This window comes from Dysidea avara, chromosome 9, assembly GCF_963678975.1.
Source record: "Dysidea avara chromosome 9, odDysAvar1.4, whole genome shotgun sequence".
NCBI classification, from domain to species: domain Eukaryota; kingdom Metazoa; phylum Porifera; class Demospongiae; order Dictyoceratida; family Dysideidae; genus Dysidea; species Dysidea avara.
In genome coordinates this window covers 32,782,776-32,798,527 of record NC_089280.1, presented here as the reverse complement: position 1 = coordinate 32,798,527, position 15,752 = coordinate 32,782,776, and the positions used below count along the sequence as shown (strand labels likewise).

General features: G+C 38.4%; 1 protein-coding gene across 1 annotated transcript in view; it reads left to right on the top strand.

Moving 5' to 3' along the window:
* Positions 1–559, top strand: part of LOC136267080 (uncharacterized) — a 341,703-nt gene extending 341,144 nt beyond the window's left edge. The window contains exon 5 of the mRNA XM_066062143.1: positions 391–559. Coding sequence (XP_065918215.1) covers positions 391–443 — 53 coding nt within the window. The 3' untranslated portion in view covers positions 444–559. The remainder of the gene's footprint in view (positions 1–390) is intronic.
* The last annotated feature ends 15,193 nt before the right edge of the window (positions 560–15,752 follow it).

Here is a 15,752-nt window from a genome sequence, read left to right as displayed (position 1 = left end):
TATAAATCCAGATATTGGAGCTTATGTAGCTAAATAATTTTATCCAAAATAACTGGTTTAATTGTCATACAGTAGACCCTCAGTTAACCAATCCCCCTTTTTATCTGTTCCCTGACTGTCTATACTTTGAGTACATGTGTATGTTCTGTTGGAGCATTTCAGCAGAGCACTCTGCGTAAATGTACGGGCTTTAGTTATCCAACTTATCCAATCATTTTCATATTTATCTGAGAACAAAGGAGTGTGAGAGGGTCCACTATAGTTAAAGTTGATAATTCCATACAAATACAATTTCTTTGCACCTCTGCTGTGTTTGCAAAGCTGTGTACCTCTTATGTGAGTGTAATAACCAATGATACTAATCAGACTTTATTTTCTTTAAATGTACAGGTCATCCACATCATGATCTTTTTACTAACTGTGCAGCTGTATGCAAGGATTGATGCAATGAGATGATGCCAATGTAAAATATATGTTTACTAAGACATGCTTCTATAAACTATATCAATAATTTATGCATATGTATATATGTACAATATTATTGGCTTTTATATGTTCTGCATCCTGCTAAAGCATTAATATGCCATACATGATTATGCACTTGCCCTTGGGACTGAGCAGAATACTGTATAGCCTAGCTAAATATTTTGAGGGGGACAATTTTCACTGATTTTACGGTTTTGGGTGTTACCAGCCAAAGTTTTATCCTTGAAATATTACAGTGTAGACTTCCATATACAGTCTAATACATTTTAGGAGAGTTTACAAATGCGCGAAAATTTTAATAAAAGTATAAATAAATAAATTATAATATTTATTGCAACTTTACTCAACCTCGAAAAATTTTCACCTCGAAATATTTAGACTATACGGTAGTTTGATAATTCATGCTAGTTTTCTCAATGCGTGCATTATTATTATTGTCATCCTTTTCTTTTATTAATAAGAATCAGATTTTGCACTGTTGATTTAAGTGCATAGCTATACCTTTTAAATCATGTGTTTGTTTAGTAAGGCAAGCAAGAGCTTAATTGCCTAGCTGCACAAAGGCAATCCTAATTTGTAATAGCTACAGCATGACAATGAGCGCAGGATGCAAAATAAGTGCTCTAATACAAGAGTGTGTATGTGCACTCCAGGTCAGGTTAACCTACAGTGAGTGATCATGATTTGCATGCTTGCTCACTCCATTTATAAAACGTAATATAATTATGGTGCCAGAGGTGAATCAAGGATTTTTCAAGGGGGAGCTAAGCTGAACAAGTACATAACTAGCCAGACACTTAATTGTGTAGTAGTCTGGCACGGCAGCCCTTTCGATTAGAATTAAGCAATGGGGCAGCCACATCAGACTAATTGTATAGTGCCAAACGTAAGGCTACAATGATGGCAGAGGTCAAGAATCAATTATCTGTGATCTAATTAATTGGTAAGAAGACAGATCTTAGTTAGTATCTAATCCAAAACAGCCAAGCTGTAAAAAATGAGTGCGGCCCTAAGAAAGGCTATGGTGAAAAAAGATGTGAAATCCAAGGTGGCGGCCAAGAAATGGCTGTGATGGTAGGTTAATGGTAAAAATTTTAATAACGACAATTCAGGTGAATTTTGTGCCTAGACCAAGCGGCACCAAATTCACCTGAATTGTTGTTATTAAAATTTTTACCATTAACCTACCATCACAGCCATTTCTTGGCCGCCACCTTGGATTTCACATCTTTTTTCACCATAGCCTTTCTTAGGGCCACACTCTTTTTTTACAGCTTGGCTGTTTTGGATTAGATTTCACTTCTTTTTGTATTTGTATACCCCAAAGGGATTTTTAACCTGTCATTTTTTCTTTACTACAGGAAGAAGAAAAGATGAAGCAGGGTGATTTCTTTGTAGCTGACCTCTCTGCAAGGTGATCCTTCTAGCTGATCTCTCTACCGGATGACTTGTTTGTAGCTGAACTCTCAACAGGGTGATTTGTTTGTAGCTGAACTCTCTACAAGGTAACTTCTTCTAGCTGATCTTTCTATAGGGTAATTTGTTTGTAGCTGAATTCTCTACAGGGTGATTCGTTTGCAGCTAAACTGCTGAACTCTCTACTGTAACAATGTAACTTCTTCTAGCTGAACTCTCTAAGGGTGGCTTGTTTCTAGCTGATCTCTCTACAGGGTGACTTGTTTCTAGCTGAACTCTCTACAGGGTGATTTGTTTGTAGCTGAATTCTCTACAAGGTAACTTCTTCTAGCTGATCTTTCTACAGGGTGATTTGTTTGTAGCTGAACTCTCTACATGGTAGTTTCTTTGTAGCTGAACTCTCTACAATGTAACTTCTTCTAGCTGAACTCTCTACAGGGTGACTTGTTTCTAGCTGATCTCTCTACAGTGTAACTTGTTTCTAGCTGAACTCTCTACAGGGTGATTTGTTTGTAGCTGAATTCTCTACAAGTAACTTCTTCTAGCTGATCTTTCTACAGGGTGATTTGTTTGTAGCTGAATTCTCTACAGGGCAATTTGTTTGCAGCTGAACTCTCTACATGGTAGTTTCTTTGTAGCTGAACTCTCTACAATGTGACTTCTTCTAGCTGAACTCTCTACAGGGTGACTTGTTTCTAGCTGAACTCTCTACAGGGTGATTTGTTTGTAGCTTAATTCTCTACAGGACAATTTGTTTGCAGCTGAACTCTCTACATGGTAGTTTCTTTGTAGCTGAACTCTCTACAATGTAACTTCTTCTAGCTGATCTCTCTACAGGGAAATTTGTTTGCAGCTGAACTCTGTACATGGTAGTTTTTTTGTAGCTGAACTTTCTACAATGTAACTTCTCCTAGCTGAACTCTCTACATGGTGACTTGTTTCTAGCTGATCTCTCTACAGGGTGACTTGTTTCTAGCTGAACTCTCTACAGGGTGATTTGTTTGTAGCTGAACTCTCTACAAGGTAACTTCTTCTAGCTGATTTTTCTAGAAGGTGATTTGTCTGTAGCTGAATTCTCTACAGGGCAATATGTTTGCTGCTGAACTCTCTACATGGTAGTTTCTTTGTAGCTGAACTCTCTACAATGTAACTTCTTCTAGCTGAACTCTCTACAGGGTGACTTATTTGTAGCTGAACCCTCTACAGGGTGATTTGTTTGTGGCTGAACTCTCTACAAGGTAACTTCTTCTAGCTGATCTTTCTACAGGGTGATTTGTTTGTAGCTGAATTCTCTACAGCGCGATTTGTTTGCTACTGAACTCTCTACATGGTAGTTTCTTTTTAGCTGAACTCTCTACAATGTAACTTCTTCTAGCTGAACTCTCTACAGGTGACTTGTTTCTAGCTGATCTCTCTACAGGGTGACTTGTTTCTAGCTGAACTCTCTACAGGGTAATTTGTTTGTAGCTGAACCCACTACAAGGTAACTTCTTCTTTCTACAGGGTGATTTGTTTGTAGCTGAATTCTCTACAGGGCGATTTGTTTGCAGCTGAACTCTCTACATGGTAGTTTCTTTGTAGCTGAACTCTCTACAATGTAACTTCTTCTAGCTGAACTCTCTACAGGATGACTTGTTTCTAGCTGATCTCTGTACAGGATGACTTGTTCCTAGCTGAACTCTCTACAGGTGATTTGTTTGCAGCTGAACTCTCTTACATGGGGGTTTCTTTGTAGCTGAACTCTCTACAGGATGACTTGTTTCTAGCTGATCTCTCTACAGGGTGATCTGTTCGTAGCTGAAGTCTGTACAGAGTGGTTTGTTTGCAACTGAACTCTCTTACATGGTGGTTTCTTTGTAACCGAACTCTCTACAAAGTGACTTCTTCTAGCTGATCTATCTACAGGATGACTTGTTTCTAACTGAACTCTGTACAGGGTGACTTGTTCCTAGCTGAACTCTCTACAGGTGATTTGTTTGTAGCTGAACTCTCTTACATGGTGGTTTCTTTGTAGCTGAACTCTCTACAATGTAACTTCTTCTAGCTGAACTCTCTACAGGGTGACTTGTTTCTAGCTGATCTCTCTACAGGGTGACTTGTTTCTAGCTGAACTCTCTACAGGGTCATTTGTTTGCAGCTGAACTCTCTACATGGTGGTTTCTTTGTAGCTGAACTCTCTACAAGGTAACTTCTTCTAGCTGATCTATCTACAGGATGACTTGTTTCTAACTGAACTCTTTACAGTGTGATCTGTTCATAGCGTGAACTTTCTACTGGGTGATTTGTTTGCAGCTAAACTCTTTGCATGATTGTTTCTTTGTAACTGAACTCTCTACAAGGTAACTTCTTCTAGCTGATCTCTCTACAGGATGACTTGTTTCTAACTGAACTCTCTACAGTGTGATCTGTTCATAGCGGAACTTTCTACTGGGTGATTTGTTTGTAGCTAAACTCTTTTCATGATTGTTTCTTTGTAACTGAACTCTCTACAAGATGACTTCTTCTAGCTGATCTCTCTACAGGGCAATTTGTTTGTAGCTGAATTCTCTACAGGGTGATTTATTTGAGCTGAACTCTCTACATGATGGCTTCTTTGTAGATGAATTCTCTATTAGGTACCTTCTTCTAGCTGATCTGACTACAGGGTGACTTTTTTTGTAGCTGAATTCCCTACAGAATAACTTACAATGTAATATAACTGAGTAAATTATACATGCAACTGAATGCTTTATTAGGGTGACTGTTCTATTAGAGTATCTCGATCTCGCATTTGCTGCACGTTGTTGCATTTCGAATCATAACTCAGTGATTTGTAATCCGATTCTTCTGTACTACTGCAAGAACTTTCTATGATGATTATTCCAGCTACATATAGAATTTTGGCTCGTTGCTCTAAGCGGTTTGTCTGGTAGACACGAAAACTAATAATTTTTTTATTCATAAAAATCGATCGCGTAATTTTGACACAGGTTGGGTTTTGTGTCATATCTCCATGGTCTTTATGTCGATTCCTTTCAAACCACAAAAAGGCACTCCTACGATGGTTGCTCCATCTACATATCAATTTTCAACTGATTCCTCCAAGGGGTTTACCCTGTAGGCGTGACAGACCTTCGACCTTATTTTACGCAAATAATCGGTAATAACTCCGTGAATGTTCATCGGATTCCTACCAAAGTTGGTACAGAGATCCGCCTTAATGAGCCCTTTAAGTGTGCCAAATTTCAGCCCAATCTGAGCACGCATTCGTGTTTTATGGCGAATTTTGCGAAGTGTGCGAAATGAAGAAGATGAAGAAGAAGAAAAAGAAGAAAAAAACGAAGAAATTAAAACGAAAGTTTGTTCGCTCGTATCTCGGAAATGGCTGGAGCGATTTTCTTCAAATTTGGTATGTAGACTCCCCTAACTGGGCGGCACGTCTCTAGCAAATTTGGTTGCAATCGGATAAGGGATCACAGAGCTACATAGGTGTGAAAATTGCGTTTTCTTTGTTCCTGTTAATATACTCACGGTGTGGCGCGCCGGCTTCTTGGGCCGCACGACACACTATCGTGTGTCTTGATATGAAACATGCCACTCTAGTAGGGTCCCCTGAGAAATTTTCGAAAAATAGGTTTTTTTGAAATTAAATCTGAGAGCAATTTCAGTAGTTTTTTTTTTTTAGAATGATGTTACTATGTTTACTTTACTGTTGGATTAAGCATTGTATATAGTATAATAATGCAACCCTTTTATTTAATTTGTAGCAAGCATTTACTTTTCATTATTGAATGACCAGCTGCTCCTCTGAAAGCACTTTAGTCACTTTTTGAAAGTGTGATGTGGATAACAATGCAACACTTTTATTTAATTTGTAGCCAACATTTACTTTCCATTATTGAATGACCAGCTGCACACCTTAATCACTTTCTGAATATGTGATATGGAAGTGGTACCAAGCAAATTGCATGCACTTCTCATGATTATGGTTAGTAATAATTATCCCTCTTAGTTGCTTAATGGTCATAGCCTGTTAGCCTTAAGCTGCACAACTCAATGGAAATCACTGGAGCTTATAGTTGGAACAGATGCCTCATCTATGCATTGGACTACTACATAGTCACTACGCCTACTGCTGTATCTACAATATATACTATTATAAAGTATCATATTTGAGTATACATGTACCACTGAAAATGTTCTCAGATTCAATCTCAAAGCATTCAAATGCAAAAGTTTTCTGTGGGAAGCATGCCCCCAGAACCCCTAGTATTAGCATACTTTGCATGCTTATTTTAGATAGACTCATGCTCTTAATTATGTATAGGTATAATGTGTTAATGGAGACAGATTGAATTACGTATGTAATTGCATAGCAGAACAAACTTATATGATCCCACTGAATGTTCTATTACAGCAGTTAAGTGACTGTTCTATTAGAGTATCTCGATCTCGTGCATTCCCATGCAGCACTAATTTATGCAGTATTTCATCCTTGCATAACCTTTAGCACTAACTCTAGTAAATCGAGGCAAAGTAGGTTGGCTAATGCAACTGAGCATTGGTAAAAGTGGGGGAGGACTGCCTCCCCGTTTCTCCACCCTTGCTGTTTGAAAAGGGAAAAAGGGGCTACAGCCCCTTAGCCCCCCCACACACACACACACACACACACACACTGTATGTTTAAGTACACCCTAGATAGGGTGTTTCACTACATCCACACCTAGGAGTGTTTCTCAACACCAATAGGGTGTTTTTGTCAAAACCAGTGAAAACCCACAATCAAAAGTGCTGCTTGGCAATTTGGCCACCTTTTTTCTTTACACTGACTACTGAAAAAGGTGGCCAAGTTACCAGCCAATTAGAGTTACAAAAAAATAATTTAGGATGTAGCAAGGGTGAATGTATATAGAACACAGTTGAATGATTAAGATTCATTGTTTCAAGTTAATAATTGTAGTTAGTTGTATCAACTTGACTTTAATTCTTGGCCACTTCAGATATCAGCTGTTTAATTGCCAGTTACTTTTATTTGCCTGTTTTACAGCCAAAGTATTCTTGCATGGGCTTGGTAAATCTTTGGTAATCATAGTCAGTTGTAATAACAGTAATTCTTGGCTGCTCCAGATATCAGCTCTTTCAGTTACCAGTTAATTGCATCGAGTGTTTTTCTACAGCTGAGCTATTTTTACATGGGGTTAAAGATACTTGTAGTTTCTTGGACGCGCCTTTTTTACAGCAAAGGTGTTTTGGGGGGATAATATAATTATTATGTGACTACATTTGACAAAACAAGACTTCCACACACATCCACTTTAATCACTTTGAAGTACCATAACTCAGTGGTGGGGTATGTCATTGGTTTAAAATTTTGACCTGGTATTTTAAAAGTGCTATGGAAGAATTGAATGTGTAAAACATTTAGGTCAATAGCTTACTGAGTAGTCAAGTTGCAGCTGGTTAAAGTCAGAAAATTGGATGTGTGTGGAAGCCTTATTTTGTCAAATTTGGTCACATATTACCTTTCAGACCACTTCCAGTACTTGTAGTTGCTTATAGAGTTTCCCACCAATTAAGATATAGAATCTGAGCAGTTGGATGAGAGAAGTAGTATCACAAGTGCTCACAAGAGGGGCAGAGAGTGGGATGGTAGGGTAGGAAAGTAAATCACTTCAAAATAGTGAAAAACGTATTTTTTTGCAACTATCCCAAGAGGGGTGGGGTACACATAATGTTTGAAGTAAGTATTTTTTGTGCTGTACATTATATCTAATCCAAAACAGCCAAGCTGTAAAAAAAGAGTGCGTCCCTGAGAAAGGCTATGGTGAAAAAAGATGTGAAATCCAAGGTGGCAGCCAAGAAATGGCTGTGATGGCAGGTTAATGGTAAAAATTTGAATAACGACAATTCAAGTGAATTTTGTGCCAAGACCAAGCAGCACCAAATTCACTGAATTGTTGTTATTAAAATTTTTACCATTAACCTACCATCACAGCCATTTCTTGGCCGCCACCTTGGATTTCACATCTTTATTCACCATAGCCTTTCTCAGGGCCGCACTCTTTTTTTTACAGCTTGGCTGTTTTGAATTAGATTTCACTTCTTTTAGCATTTGTATACCCCAAAGCCGGCCTATGGCCGGCTTTAGGGCTTTTTAACCTGTCATTTTTTTCTTTACTACAGGAAGAAGGAAAGATGAAGCAGGGTGATTTCTTTGTAGCTGACCTCTCTGCAAGGTGATCCTTCTAGCTGATCCCTCTACCGGATGACTTGTTTGTAGCTGAACTCTCTACAGGGTGATTTGTTTGTAGCTGAACTCTCTACAAGGTAACTTCTTCTAGCTGATCTTTCTACAGGGTGATTTGTTTGTAGCTGAATTCTCTACAGGGCGATTTGTTTGCAGCTGAACTCTCTACATGGTAGCTTCTTTGTAGCTGAACTCTCTACAATGTAACTTCTTCTAGCTGAACTCTCTAAGGGTGGCTTGTTTCTAGCTGATCTCTCTAGAGGGTGACTTGTTTCTAGCTGAACTCTCTACAGGGTGATTTGTTTGTAGCTGAACTCTCTACAAGGTAACTTCTTCTAGCTGACCTTTCTACAGGGTAATTTGTTTGTAGCTGAATTCTCTACATGGTAGTTTCTTTGTAGCTGAACTCTCTACAATGTAACTTCTTCTAGCTGAATTCTCTACAGGATGACTTGTTTCTAGCTGATCTCTCTACAGGGTGACTTGTTTGTAGCTGAACTCTCTACAGGGTGATTTGTATGTAGCTGAACTCTCTACAAGGTAACTTCTTCTAGCTGAACTCTCTACAGGATGACTTGTTTCTAGCTGATCTCTCTACAGGGTGACTTGTTTGTAGCTGAACTCTCTACAGGGTGATTTGTTTGTAGCTGAACTCTCTACAAGGTAACTTCTTCTAGTTGAACTCTCTACATGGTGACTTGTTTGTAGCTGAACTCTCTACAATGTAACTTCTTCTAGCTGAACTCTCTACGGGTGGCTTGTTTCTAGCTGATCTCTCTACAGGATGACTTGTTTCTAGCTGAACTCTCTACAGGGTGATTTGTTTGTAGCTGAACTCTCTACAATGTAACTTCTTCTAGCTGAACTCTCTACAGGATGACTTGTTTCTAGCTGATCTCTCTACAGGGTGACTTGTTTGTAGCTGAACTCTCTACAGGGTGATTTGTTTGTAGCAGAACTCTCTACAAGGTAACTTCTTCTAGCTGACCTTTCTACAGGGTGATTTGTTTGTAGCTGAATTCTCTACAGGGCAATTTGTTTGCAGCTGAACTCTCTACATGATAGCTTCTTTGTAGCTGAACTCTCTACAATGTAACTTCATCTAGCTGAACTCTCGACGGGTGGCTTGTTTCTAGCTGATCTCTCTACAGGGTGACTTGTTTCTAGCTGAACTCTCTACAGAGTGATTTGTTTGTAGCTGAACTATCTACAAGATAACTTCTTCTAGCTGACCTTTCTACAGGGTAATTTGTTTGTAGCTGAATTCTCTACAGGGCGATTTGTTTGCAGCTGAACTCTCTATATGGTAGTTTCTTTGTAGCTGAACTCTCTACAGGGTGATTTGTTTGTAGCTGAACTCTCTACAAGGTAACGTCTTCTAGCTGATCTTTCTACAGGGTGATTTGTTTGTAGCTGAATTCTCTACAGGGTGATTTATTTGCAGCTGAACTCTCTACATGGTAGTTTCTTTGTAGCTGAACTCTCTACAACGTAACTTCTTCTAGCTGAACTCTCTACAGGATGACTTGTTTCTAGCTGATCTCTCTACAGGGTTACTTGTTTGTAGCTGAACTTTCTACAGGGTGATTTGTTTGTAGCTGAATTCTCTACAGGGCGATTTGTTTGCAGCTGAACTCTCTATATGGTAGTTTCTTTGTAGCTGAACTCTCTACAGGGTGATTTGTTTGTAGCTGAACTCTCTACAAGGTAACGTCTTCTAGCTGATCTTTCTACAGGGTGATTTGTTTGTAGCTGAATTCTCTACAGGGTGATTTATTTGCAGCTGAACTCTCTACATGGTAGTTTCTTTGTAGCTGAACTCTCTACAACGTAACTTCTTCTAGCTAAACTCTCTACAGGATGACTTGTTTCTAGCTGATCTCTCTACAGGGTTACTTGTTTGTAGCTGAACTTTCTACAGGGTGATTTGTTTGTAACTGAATTCTCTACAGGGCGATTTGTTTGCAGCTGAACTCTCTACATGGTAGTTTCTTTGTAGCTGAACTCTCTACAATGTAACTTCTTCTAGTTGAACTCTCTACAGGATGACTTGTTTCTAGCTGATCTCTCTACAGGGTGACTTGTTTGTAGCTGAACTCTCTACAGGGTGATTTGTTTGTAGCTGAACTCTCTACAAGGTAACTTCTTCTAGCTGATCTTTCTACAGGGCGATTTGTTTGTAGCAGAATTCTCTACAGGCGATTTGTTTGCATTTGAACTCTCTACATGGTAGTTTCTTTGTAGCCGAACTCTCTACAGTGTAACTTATTCTAGCTGAACTCTCTACAGGATGACTTGTTTCTAGCTGATCTCTCTACAGGGTTACTTGTTTGCAGCTGAACTTTCTACAGGGTGATTTGTTTGTAGCTGAACTCTCTACAATGTAACTTCTTCTAGCTGAACTCTCTATATGGTGACTTGTTTGTAGCTGAACTCTCTACAGGGTGATTTGTTTGTAGCTGAACTCTCTACAAGGTAACTTCTTCTAGCTGATCTACTTTTCTACAAGGTGATTTGTTTGTAGCTGAATTCTCTACAGGGCGATTTGTTTGCAGCTGAGCTATCTACAAGGTAACTTCTTCTAGCTGATCTTTCTACAGGGTGATTTGCTTGCAGCTGAACTCTCTACATGGTAGTTTCTTTGTAGCTGAACTCTCTACAATGTAACTTCTTCTAGCTGAACTCTCTACAGGATGACTTGTTTCTAGCTGATCTCTCTACAGGGTGACTTGTTTGTAGCTGAACTCTCTACAGGGTGATTTGTTTGTAGCTGAACTCTCTACAAGGTAACTTCTTCTAGCTGATCTTTCTACAGGGTGATTTGTTTGTAGCTGAATTCTCTACAGGCGATTTGTTTGCAGCTGAACTCTCTACATGGTAGTTTCTTTGTAGCCGAACTCTCTACAGTGTAACTTATTCTAGCTGAACTCTGTACGGGTGGCTTGTTTCTAGCTGATCTCTCTACAGAGTGTCTTGTTTCTAGCTGAACTCTCTACAGGGTGATTTGTTTCTAGCTGAACTCTCTACAAGGTAACTTCTTCTAGCTGATCTTTCTACAGGGTAATTTGTTTGTAGCTGAATTCTCTACAGGGCGATTTGTTTGCAGCTGAACTCTCTACATGGTAGTTTCTTTGTAGCTGAACTCTCTACAATGTAACTTCTTCTAGCTGAACTCTCTACATGGTGACTTGTTTGTAGCTGAACTTTCTACAGGGTGATTTGTTTGTAGCTGAACTCTCTACAAGGTAACTTCTTCTAGCTGATCTACTTTTCTACAGGGTAATTTGTTTGTAGCTGAATTCTCTACAGGGCGATTTGTTTGCAGCTGAACTCTCTATATGGTAGTTTCTTTGTAGCTGAACTCTCTACAGGGTGATTTGTTTATAGCTGAACTCTCTACAAGGTAACTTCTTCTAGCTGATCTTTCTACTGGGTGATTTGTTTGTAGCTGAATTCTCTACAGTGCGATTTATTTGCAGCTGAACTCTCTACATGGTAGTTTCTTTGTAGCTGAACTCTGTACAACATAACTTCTTCTAGCTGAACTCTCTACAGGATGACTTGTTTCTAGCTGATCTCTCTACAGGGTGACATATTTGTAGCTGAACTTTCTACAGGGTGATTTGTTTGCAGCTAAACTCTTTGCATGATTGTTTCTTTGTAACTGAACTCTCTACAAGGTGACTTCTTCTAGCTGATCTCTCTACAGGATGACTTGTTTCTAACTGAACTCTCTACAGTGTGATCTGTTCATAGCGGAACTTTTTACTGGGTGATTTGTTTGTAGCTAAACTCTTTGCATGATTGTTTCTTTGTAACTGAACTCTCTACAAGGTACCTTCTTCTAGCTGATCTGACTACAGGGTGACTTGTTTGTAGCTGAATTCCCTACAGAATAACTTACAATGTAATATAACTGAGTAAATTATAAATGCAGCTGAATGCTTTATTAGGGTGACTGTTCTATTAGAGTATCTCGATCTCGCATTTGCTGCACCTAGTTGCCTTTCGAATCATAACTCAGTGATTTGTAATCCGATTCTTCTGTACTACTGCAAGGACTTTCTATGATGATTATTCCAGCCACATACTGATTTTCAGCTCGTTGCTCAAAGCGGTTTGCCTGGTAGATACGAAAACTAATAGTTTTTTTATTGATAAAAATCGATCGCGTAATTTTGACACAGGTTGGGTTTCGTGTCATATCTCCATGGTCTTTATCCCGATTCCTTTCAAACTACGAAAAGGCACTCCTACGATGGTTGCTCCATCTACATATCAATTTTCAACTGATTCCTCCAAGGCGTTTACCCTGTAGGCGTGACAGACCTTCGACCTTATTTTACGCAAATAATCGGTCATAACTCCGTGAATGTTCATCGGATTCCTACCAAAGTTGGTACGGAGATCCGCCTTAATGAGCCCTTTAAGTGTGCCAAATTTCAGCCACAACCGAGCACGCATTCGTGTTTTATGGCGAATTTTGCGAAGTGTGCGAAATGAAGAAGAAAAAAACGAAGAAATTAAAACAAAATTTTGTTCGCTCGTATCTCGGAAATGGCTGGAGCGATTTTCTTCAAATTTGGTATGTAGACTACCCTAACTGGGCGGCAAGTCTCCAGCAAATGTGGTTCCAATCGGATAAGGGATCACAGAACTACACAGGTGTGAAAATTGCGTTTTCTTTCTTCCTGTTAATATACTCACGGTGTGGCGCGCCGGCTTCTTGGGCCGCACGACACACTATCGTGTGTCTTGATATTAAACTAGATATAGTGCCGGCACTGGTTATTATTATGTATAATTGGTCAAAAAGAAGACAGAGTCTTATAAAACCAATCTCAATTAAATCATACAAATGAAAAAAGTTGATTGTACAAAAATTGATCTAAATTAGTCTTAAAACTTAATACATTAGGAGAAGTGGCAGGGTAAAGAATTCCAGTTAGTGATTATTCTCTGTGAAAAGGTAAAGCATTATGTTGAAGCCTTATTAAATTTCTTATAAATGTTAATTCCATTAGATCTAGTACTGTATCGGGTGTTCATTGTAAAAAATATTCTTTATCTACTAATACTGCTCCATTCAAAATTTTATACATCATAATTAAGTCCATACGATTTCGACGGTAAGACAAACTAGGTAAATTGAGGTTTTGTAGTCTGGTAGAATAAGGTAAGTTTTGAAGGGCAGGTATCAACTTTGTAGCTCTTTGAATATTTTCCGGTTCACGGATGTTTCCCAAAGATTCCATATGGTAGAGGCATAGTCTAGAATTGGTCTTACAAGTGTGGTGTAAAGTAATCGTATTACAAAACAGGATTTCTGGAATTAAAGTTTCGTTTAATAGTGCCTAACACACTGTTGGCTTTGTGTATTATTTGGTTGATATGTGTCATGAAGTGTAAGGTTATGAACGTTAATGGCTATTTTACTGGAAATGGTCCATCATTTAACTGGATTATCAAACACACTGGTCGTATCAAGGTGAACTAGGGTTGGCTCGCATCCAGTATTCTCCGAGTAGTTGACTCAGTTTAGGGCATGCATGTAATAGTGTGCCCCAAGTATTTGGCTTTAGGGCATGCAACCAGTAGTTTGTCTCATGTCTTGTACTTTAGAGCACGCGAAAAATAGTTATTAGCATTAGGGTTAGGGTTAGGTTCAGCTTTGGTTTCTTCTTCAATCTTATTATATAGAAGTCACTTCAGTTGGACATTTATAAGGTAGAATCTAAGGGCTGCAGCACCGGTGGTGCAATGGTTATGAGCATGAATGCCCAGATTGGCAGGCAGATTCGAGCCCCAGCTTAGGTAACTTTTTTTTCGCTTTCTTAGGTTTTTTGTCTAAGTTTTTTATGCATGTGACTGCTGGCACTATATAACCTGCCTAAGCTAAAGAGAGGGCTTGTGTGACAAAGTGCCAGTATAGAAGAAAACTATACTGATTTCTGACTAAGGAAAATTTTGAAATGTAGTCTAGGTGTGTCAAGCTTGAATCTGGAAGTAATTTTAGAAATGATCGAGATCTGAAAGTAATTTGATAATAGCAAGCTGAAGAGACAAAATTTAGAAACAAGTGCTACATATGTATAAAACATACATGCAAGTCTCATTTTATTGGATTTTATAGGCAATTTTATCTTATAGTGTAGACTGAAAGAAAGAGAATTAAAATTGGTTGGATTTAAATACTTGCACAAAACTGACAATGCAATTTAAACATTTCATTGTTACTAATAATGTGATATTAATAATCTAAAAGTTTTTATTGCACATTGCTAGAGAAATAGTTATTGTGAAACACTTAATAATACAGTCACTTACCCAACAATAAGAACTACTTATTACAGTTACAGAATTCAGTGTATTTCCACTGTGTCTTCTTACATGCACATCTTCCTCCACAACCTCTTGAATTTTTGATCAGTTCCGTGTAGGCTTTTGAAACTACTGAGGTTTATCCAAACAGAAAACCATCTGCGATCTTTATAGATAATTTCCATCCAAAATCTTTGTACTTGGCATGTGTATATGTAAGCTATGTCACTGATGCTCCAAATTCCAGCTTGGTACAAGACTTGTTTACAGTATTTTAAGAATTGATGGAATTGATTTCATTGTTCTATTGCTTTGACAAGAAGTGCTTGCTGTTAATAATTATTTTGCTGTTAATAATTATTGAAGAATGGGAATGGGAGGTTACAGTATGTGAGAAATGCATTGGTGACATCTGGAAATTAGTTCCATGAAGATTTGTTTTGAAAAAAGAGGAAGTTGCAACCTGAATACAGGTAATGTTATGCATTTATTTTTCTCAGAGCATCATATATTGCTTTGATATTATTTCTAAATGATTTGGTCCTGAATGCCAGCCATACATCTGCAGAAGGATATCATTCAAGGAAACTGTGGAATTTTTGCCCATGTACAAAGATTGGCGTTACACATGTGTCAACTGTGTGTACCAAGCAGGTGGCTATGGTTGAACCATTATCAAGGTCATCTTGGAGGTGAATTATTTTTCTGGCTGCATGTTTACGCGTGGTGGGTTACGTGGGTATCACCTGTGGCAGCCATGGCCAGTGACATGCCAGTTGTAGTGGCTACATACTTTCCTTCTACGCACTCCATTAATGCCAATTGCAATTTGTCAGAAATGAAGAGTATATAGTCATAAAGAAAATCAATCCTGTTGCTTAGTAGTTTTTCCTACTATAGCTGCTTTTCTCTATGTCTTTTCTCCCTGTTTGATTACATAACTGCATCAAATGGAGTAGAGGTTTCTAGATATGCTGCTTTATGTATGGTATGAAGACACTGGTAGCATATTCATCACACCAGTTGTAGGCAAAAGATGAACTATTTGTACCTTGGCATCAAAAACAATATTGGAGATCTTGTTCCTGCTTCCTCAGGTGGCAGAATGAGTAAGTCTGATTTCCACCTCTTTACCTGACAGAGCTCTGTCAGGTAAAGAGGTGGAAATCAGACTTACTTATTCTAAGAAAATTGTAACTAGGAAAATAAAGAAATCAAACTGTATCAATGAGGCCCACACAGAATTCTCTTTTTGTCAAAGCAATAGAACAATGAAATCAATTTCACTAACTAAGGATGATTT